General features: G+C 41.0%; 1 protein-coding gene across 4 annotated transcripts in view; it reads left to right on the top strand.

The window, feature by feature from the left end:
* The first annotated feature begins 837 nt into the window (after positions 1–837).
* clstn1 (calsyntenin 1) overlaps positions 838–8,693 on the top strand; it is a 73,489-nt gene continuing 65,633 nt past the window's right edge. For all 4 annotated transcript variants that reach the window (XM_048561864.1, XM_048561862.1, XM_048561863.1 and 1 more), the window contains exon 1: positions 838–1,023. In XM_048561864.1, the coding sequence (XP_048417821.1) occupies positions 942–1,023 (82 nt within the window). In that variant the 5' untranslated portion in view covers positions 838–941. The remainder of the gene's footprint in view (positions 1,024–8,693) is intronic.

Below are 8,693 nucleotides of genomic sequence, written 5' to 3'. Positions count from 1 at the left end.
AAATACACTCAATGACCTGGCCTCCACAGCCTTCTGCTGCAATGGATTCCACAGATCAACCATCCTCTAGCTGAAGAAATTCCTCTTATCGATCAAAATGGTCATCCCTTCACTCTGAGGATGTGCCCTCAGGTCCTGGCGGTCTCCTACCAGTGGAAACATCTTTCACCAAGTCCACTCTATCCAGGCCTCTCAGTATTCTGTAAGTTTCAACAAGATCTCCCTCTCATCCTTCTATACTCCAAACGCTACTCATAAGATGAGACATTCATCCTCGTAATTATTCTTGTGAACCTCCTCTGATGCCTTCCAATGCTAGCACATCCTTCCTTAGACATGGGGCTCAAAACTGCTCACAACATTCCAAAGAGTAACAAGGGTAGAGCTGGATGAACACAGTGGACCAAGCAGCATCAGAGGAGCAGAAAAGCTGACGTTTAGGGCCAGACCAGAGCCTCAGCAGTACATTCTGCTCTTGTATTCTAGCCCTCTCGGAATGAATGCTGACATGACATTTCTACCTATACACTGTCATATCCAGGTATAGAAATGTTATTGCAGCAGAAGGGCCGAATGGCTTGGTTGCTAGGTCATCGGTCCCTTTAACTGTCACGTGACACACTCGCTCCGGATTGGGGGGAGAGGGCGGGAGCTTGACCAAAGGATGTGACGTAACCTTCCCCAGTTTGGTGGCGTCCGAGTTGTGTGACGCAAACGCGCCGCAGTGATGGGGCGGGGAAAAGGGCCTAACGTCACGGCGTGCGAAGAAGTGGGTGGGGACGAGTGGCGGTGACGGAAAAGCGTGGCCGGCTTGGGGCGGGACTCGGGTGACGCCATCGTCGCCGGAGGGTGTGGCCGAGGCGGGGCTGCGGGGCGGGAGCGAGTGGCTGGCGGGTGGCCGCCATTTTAGTGATCGGCAGCCGGGCGTCGGTGGCAGCAGCATGAACCCCGTCAGGTGTAAACTCTGCGCCTCGATAACCTGCTTCCTCCTCAGCCTTTTCATCGTTGTGTCTGGCGGCAAAGGTGAGGAGAACGGTTCCCTCCTTCGTTCCCTCCGTCCTGTTGACCCTCGGCGGCTTTTTAAAATGCTGTTTTGTTCTTGTTTCTCCTCTGCATCATTTTGCTTGGTGTTGGGTTCCGGCCATGTTTTGGTGGATAAGGAGGAAAAACATTTATTTTTTTTAAAAATGCGGGTGCATGGTTTTCGCAGTGGAAGTGAATGATAAATTATTGCAATTTTAGGCTGAGGAAACCCTTTACACTTTCACCACCACCCCCCCCCCCAACTCCCTAAGCCCCCCTCCAGTTCGCCTTTGGGGTGTGAGGAAGGGGTATTCACCCGGAGATTTAATTTTAATTAAAATCTCTTAGTCTGTGTGCAGGAATCCGCCCTTCTTGCAAAAAAAATACTTGCCTCGGTTTATTTATTCTCTTCCTGCCCCACTCCAGCGCTTGGTTGTTTGCCTGACAATTGGAGATGCGCTGGGGTGGGGAGACGACAATCGCCTTCCTTCAGCTTGTGTTTTCATTTATTTGGTGTTTGCAAGATGTTTAGAAACCTTGGATATCTGCAGTGCATTTAGGTAGGCGACGTGATTTTCTGCTGTTCCATAGGGTTGCCCCTTTTTCCCATCGGAGGTTTGGTCATCTAAGGTTAGCTAAGGGCCAGACTTTATTTTGATATAGATCTACATGCAGTTACTTTAAACTGCAGTGTATTCATCTGAAATATTCATGGTAATTAAAGGATTTTCTGTCTCCCGATGGATTTCCAGTCTAACGTTGAATAAACGCTCGACTTTTATTTCCTGGCCCTCTTTCCTCCCAGAAAGATCTTTCACTCTAGGAATAAGGACTTAAGTAAATTTTCAGCTTTTCCTCATCTTTTTGAACCGTATTATATTAGTGTGACGTTTTTGCGAGGTTTAAATTTGAAGCTGTACCACTGACCTTTGGAAAGTTTTATTTTGGTCAATGAGAAATTGATCAATTAAAAATGGTTATGTTATGCTCATTAAGTTTTCTGAGGTTGATAAATGACAATGTAATTCAGACTTTAATGAAATCTTAATGGCTCATATTAAATATTGATTATCTTTTAAAGCTCATAAGTCGACGCATTGCAGGTTCTCTGATCTGTACCAGTTGTTTGTTTTGTAGAATGATTCAGATAGCACTCTTTTAATGTTGAAGTATGATTCTGAAAAGACAATTGTTATTTTGTGGTAATGGTACATTTAACAGATTAAAAATTTTGTTTCCTACTGAGAAAGTAATACAATTGAAATGTACAATTCTTATGAATTGTAGCTAATTTGGAACTAAGTGCTGCATGAAGCAGAGTCTGGTATTAAAGCCAAACTTAGCCTGTTTTTCTTCCTCAAATATTCTTAGTAAAATCAATGTTTTCCATTGATATTTTTACACAATTTTGCTTCTCTCTCATCTTTGTTCCAAATATTTTTGTATCCTTTTGGAATGAGCTAAACCACTTTGAAATTGCTGAAATTAACATTGCCAGGACAGCTGAAGTCTTTAACAACAAGCTTTTTAATTTTTTTACATCGATTTGGATGTTAAATCTATTCTTTAATACTGGTTAGTTTAGTGATTTTAATTTAGTTTCTACCTCATCATTTGCTATCATGGAGCAAATTCTGCAAAAAATTGGATAGGATTGAAAAGTTCTTGATAACTTCTGCTCTTTACAAAAAAAAATTGATTCTTGACAGTCAACAGATTTGTCAATAACTTTATCTATTTGAAGTTAAATCAGATTTTGTGAATGTTGAGTGTAGTCCTGTTCAGTAAGTTGTGGGGAAAAAAAATCTGACTCTGGAAAGGTGTTCAATGAATTCTGTTGTGTTTTGGAGGTACATTGCATGACATTGATAGTTGTATTTTACTAACGTACCTTTTGTTAGTTGAAGAAAAATCGGTTTAAAAGTGTACAATTTTCTCTAACTTTCACTAATGTAACAGATTACACTTATTTATGTATAGTTTTTTGTTTGTGCTGGTGAGTCTTTTAAAGGCTCTTATTCGGCTATGTTTGGCTCAAACCCTTTGGGGTGATGTTTGCACTTTGCCAGTTCTTTTTTTAAAGACTATATTCAAGATAATATATACATCATAGCATTCTGCTGAGAACAGCCCGCCTGTTTTGTACTGCGTTACAACATTTGTTTTGATCAGATAGAGATAATTTGTGTGTTGGGATGAAGATGAATCTAGTAATTTACTTTGCGCGCACATCCTCTTTTGCAGTTCCCATGGTTAGATTTTTATCTTTTCCATCATAGCTGTAGATATTCACTTATGTACAATGAATGCTTCCATTCTTTTGAAGTGGTTTCTTTTTCCACAGGGAACTGTTAGGGGGAGGGAAAGAAACACTTGGAGTGGAAAAAAATCTGCGTGATGTTAATAAATCTAGTGTAACATTTAGATATTTCAAGATTTCAAAAAGACTAATGTTGTGCACTTCTCAGGGGTTTATCTTTTATCATTTTGATCTTTTCCTAAACAGAAGAAAGTAGTATTTACTAGAGATGCTGTGGGAAAGTTGGAATAAACTTTCTGATGCAGGACTCAAAAGAGAAATGTTAATGTTTTCACAGTGGATTATATTTGCTTTCATGGATGAGTTACAAATTTAACAATTACTTGCATTTATAAAACTTAAATTTTCATGAAGCCCTTTAGAGAATTCCAAGTTTTTGACCCAGACTTCGATAACCAGATAAAACACAACTGCAGATGCTGGAAGTCTGAAATGAAAGCAGAAATTGGAGAATCTCGACTGTTCTGACAACAGCCGAGATGAAAGCAGAGATAATATTTCAGTCCAGTGATTTTGTTTTCTTCAGAACTCCTTCATAAAGAGATATTATTGGATTTGATTAAAAGGTTGGTGATTTCAGGTGACTAGCTGAGGCAGGGGCAGAGTTGGGCACTGTTACATAAGTGGATATGAACTGTCATAACGTCTCGGTTATGCAGTTCAAGGTTAATCTTTTAATTCAGGTATGACTCCCAAGCTTTCAAACTGTCTGGTTCAGCCAGCAGAATTAATAGCTCAGGAATGTAGTTTATGTTGGGAAGCAAAGGCACTGACTCAGTATCTAATTCATTATGAAGATAATCAATCTCTGCTTGCTTGACAGTCCCTGTAAAAGGTCAGCAGTTTGACAATTCAGAGACCGAGATATTGAAAGAAATGTCAGTGAAATGGTCATGCATCTTCAGTGTATATGAGTAAACTTACCCGTTGGTTTCTGCTGAGATCATTGAGGGACAGCATGCAAATGAGGGATGAAGCCTGGATTCTGTTGTTGCAGGTAAGTTTGCAGGAGCAAGTACTGCAGGTGGTTCTCTAGCTGCAACAGACGGATGAGCGCAAATTCAAAAGCATTGCTGTTTGTAAAGATGTTATCTATTTTTGTAACTGCTGTAAAGCTTGGTTATATTTGGCAAGTCAAATTTCTTAGTGATCTGGCTTGTACTTAAGCATCCAATCTTCAACTTTTATGATTCTGTGATTTGAGTGATTTTTCTTTCATACTTGCCATCCTTCCATGCATGCAGATCCCCAGCTTTAAAGTTGTTGGAAATGTCAAAAAAATAAAGTTAATTTTATTTCTGAATTGTCTTGTAAACCTATTACACAATGCGCCAACAACATTTAACTTTGTGTCAAGTGACATTGAGAAATGGATGACCTTCTGATAATGTATACAATGTTTTTTAACCAAAGCAGCAAAATGTTAGCCCCTTGGGCTGGAAAGATACAGGTTTAATTTGATCTTGGTTAGATTGATTTAATATTGCCACACTTGCTGAGATACTGTGAAGAGCATTGTTTTGTGTGCTATCCACCCTACTATCTCTTACTAAAGTACTTCAGGATAATAGAACAGAGTGCAGAATGTAGTGTTACAGATACAGAGAAGATGCAGAGAAAGATCAACTCTCTCTAACATGAAAAGACTGTTCATAAGCCTAATAACAGTGGGAAAGTGATTCTTACGTCTGTTGGTACATGTTTTCAGACTTTTCTATCTTCAACCTGATAGAAGAGAGTAGAACTGGAGTGAGAGGGGTCTTTATTTGAGGCAGCAGTAAGTGTGGCAGAGCCTGTGGAAGAAAGGTTGGTTTTCCCAATGGGCTGGGCTGCATTTGTAGCTCTCTAATTTCTTAACATCTTGGGCAGAGCAGTTGTCATACCAAGCTGTGATGCATCCAGATAGGTTGCTTTCCAATAAAGTTGTTTGAGTCATTCTGGACATGTCAGATTTCCTTAGCCTTCTGAGGAAATACAGACATTGGTGTGTTTCCTTGACTGTAGCATCAGTTGGATGATCCAGGATAGATGAGTGAGCTCGCTAGAACTTGAAGTGCTTGACCGCTTCTACCTTAGATTATTGATACAGATAGGTGTGTCCTCCGCTCTGCTTATTGAAGTCAATGATTGGCTTCTTCAGTTTTGTACTCTCAGAAATGAGTGATTTGATGTCTTTGACTTTTCATTCTCTTATGAAGAGACATCTTGTTGCGTCACAATCTGACATGAAAATCAATAAAGTTTAAATGTTATGCAGTATTGCTGGACTACTAATCCAGAGACCCAGGTAATGTTCTGGGAACCTGGGTTTGAATCCTGCCATGGCAGATATTGAATTCAATAAAAATCTGAGATTGAGTCTAAAAATGACTGCAAATTCATTGTCAGAAAAACCTATCTGGTTGACTAATGCTCTTTAGGGATGCAAACTGCTCTCCATACCTGCTCTGGTCTACATGACTCCAGACCCACAGATTGAAGTTGACTCTTGACTGCCCTTTGGGCAATTAGCAGTGGGCAATAAATGCTGGGCTGGTCAGTGATACCCTCATCCCATGAATAAAATTTTAAAAAATTCAAATTGTATACACTTTATGCCAAATGTTTCCACTATAAATTCCTTTGTCTGCATTTGCAATGTTTGTAGTGCAATCACATAAGTGCACACTCTTTTTCTAGTGAAGTGCCACTTCTAATCGAAGGGAATGATTACAATGTAGGGTGTTTGCATGGCAGTTCCTATTAGAGTCATAGATTAATACAGCATGGTAACAGCCTTTTTGTCCAAACTGGTCCAAGCTGACCATGGTGCCCACTCAGCTAGTTCCAACTACCTGCATTTAGTTCATATCCCTCTAAATCCTTCCCATCCATGTATCTATCCAAATGCTTTGAAAATGTTGCTATTGTACCTTTCTCTGGCAGCCCATTCCATCTATGCTGAAGAGCAACTTTTCTTTTGCCCTCCAGATCCACCATAAATCTTTCCTGTGTCACCTTGAACCTATGCCCTCTAGTTTTTAATTCACCGTTCCTGGAAAGAAGACAATGTGCTTTCATCCTATCAATGCCCCTTATGAATTTGTACACCTCAATAAGGTCACCCCTCATTCTCCTATGTTTCAAGGAATAAAGTTATATCCTGGCCAACCTCTCCCTATAACCCAGCACCATAACGTGCTCTAAGGCTGCAAACACCTCTCTGGTAATATGTATGCAGTCAAAATCATCTCCACTTGTTACCCTATTTCTTTAGCATCCTTGATTCTCTCCTCAGTAAACACTAGGGAAAAATCTCCTGTGGTCCACACACAGATGGCCATGCTTACCTTTAAGGGGCCCTATTCTGTCCCTTGCCACCCTCTTACTCATAAGGTAGCTGAGAGAACCTTTTTAGGATTATCCTTAACCTCCTCTGCCAGATCCAACTCACCCTAATTTTGCTCTTCTGATTTCCCTCTTAAGTGTGCTCCTGCATCTAGGGATTTACTTGAGCCTGATAGCTTAAACCCGATGTAAGTTGCCTTTCTCCTGACCAGAGCCTCAATATCCCTAAACCTGCCAGCTTTTCCCATCACCCTAACAGGGACATGCTGTCCCTGGACTTTTGATCACACTGTTAAAGGCCTCCCATTTCCCAATTGTTCCTTTTCCTTCAAACAGACTCATCCGATCAACCTCTGCTAGATCCTGCCGAATGATCTCAAAATTGGCTAAGCTCCAGTCCAGCACCTTAACCTGTGTGGACCTGGCCTATCTTTTTCCATAATTGTTAAAACTGAGAGTTGAGGTCACTGGGCCCAAAATGCTCTGACTGACACTTCAATCACTTATCTGACCTCGTTTCCTAAAAGGAGGTCCAACGTTGCCTCCTTCCAAGTAGGGCTCTCTACATATTGACTTAGGAAACTTTCTTGGACACATTTGACAAATTCAACCCCATCAGGCCTTTTACACTCTCGGTGGCTCTGTCAACGTAGGGGGGAATTTAAAATCTTCAGCCAATACTACTATTATTCCTACAGGTATCAGCAATCTCTCTACACACCTGTGCCTGTAGTACCTGCTGGCTATTTGGGTGTCTATAATTCAGTCTCAACACAGTGACCACCCCCTCCATGCTTCTAAGCCATAACCATATGGCCTCATTTGATAAGAATAACCTCGATGCACTGTTGTCATGCCCTCTCTTACCAAAAGGGCAACACCCCTCCTCGTTTACTTGTACTTCTGTCACTCCTGTATCCTGGAACATGGAGCTGCCAGTCCTGCTCTTCTCTCAACCATGTTTCTGTTATGGCTACAATGTCCCAGTCCCCAGAGTCAGTCCATGCTCTTAGCTCATCTGCCTCATGCGTTGAAATAAATGCACTTAAAATCAGATTTCTTTTCCCTGGCTTTCTTGAATAGTAATCTTGCCGTTGATGGCTGTGTTTTCTCCTGAATTCTTGATGGCTCCTCTTTGAGTAGCGCACCCCCCACCCCCAACCAGTTTATACCTTCCCATGTAACTTTAGCAAATCTCCCTGCAATGATATTGGATCCACTCCAGTTCAAGTACAATCTGTCCCTCTTGTGCAGGTCATCTCTCGCCCAGGACAGATCCCAGTGATTCAAGAACTGAAAACCCTGCCCCCTACACCAACTCCTCGGCCACACATTCATCTGGCCTGCCTTTCAATTTCTGTTTCTGAAATAAGTAAACTTGTACTTGAAGCAAGTCCAATAAAGCCTTTGGCCTCCAACTCCGTTCATCTCAAAATATCACTGGTTCTGATCCCCAATATGCACCACTCTGATTTAGCAAGATCAGTAGAAATTGGAGGTGAGGTGTTATCTTTTGTGATCTGAGTTTGAATCTAGTCCAGACTATTGTAAGTGAATGAACTTGTAGTTCCATGGGTCCCTAACATTAAATGTAACACTGAGGGCTTTAGATTGTCACTGTACAGCATGACCTTTACCTGACCTGGTGCTTGTCTGTTTCTGGCATTTTAATACCATTTTAAGTTCTACTGCTGATCTCTGTTTGTTTCCTGAAACACTGATCTAAACTCGGAATTCATTTTCTAACCACAAGTGACATGTTATGTTGGTGCAACCAATTTGCAGCTCTAACTTGTAATTGGTGCTCATTACACAGCAGCCACAAGGTGTTTTTAATCAATTCACTTACAACACTTCACTTCAGTGATCACCAGATAGGGCTTATCTTTTAAGATGAGGAGAACGGTGTCTTCAAGCTAGGGTAAATTATAAGAAGATCAGATACTGCGCACTTATCCAAGTAACAATATTCCATTGAGTTTAAGGTCTAGGCATTACCTGAAATCAATATACAAGTCCTTTT

Source organism: Stegostoma tigrinum, chromosome 28, assembly GCF_030684315.1.
Source record: "Stegostoma tigrinum isolate sSteTig4 chromosome 28, sSteTig4.hap1, whole genome shotgun sequence".
Taxonomy (NCBI): domain Eukaryota; kingdom Metazoa; phylum Chordata; class Chondrichthyes; order Orectolobiformes; family Stegostomatidae; genus Stegostoma; species Stegostoma tigrinum.
The sequence above is the reverse complement of the archived record's forward strand: the minus strand, read 5'-3'. Positions and strand labels throughout refer to the sequence as shown.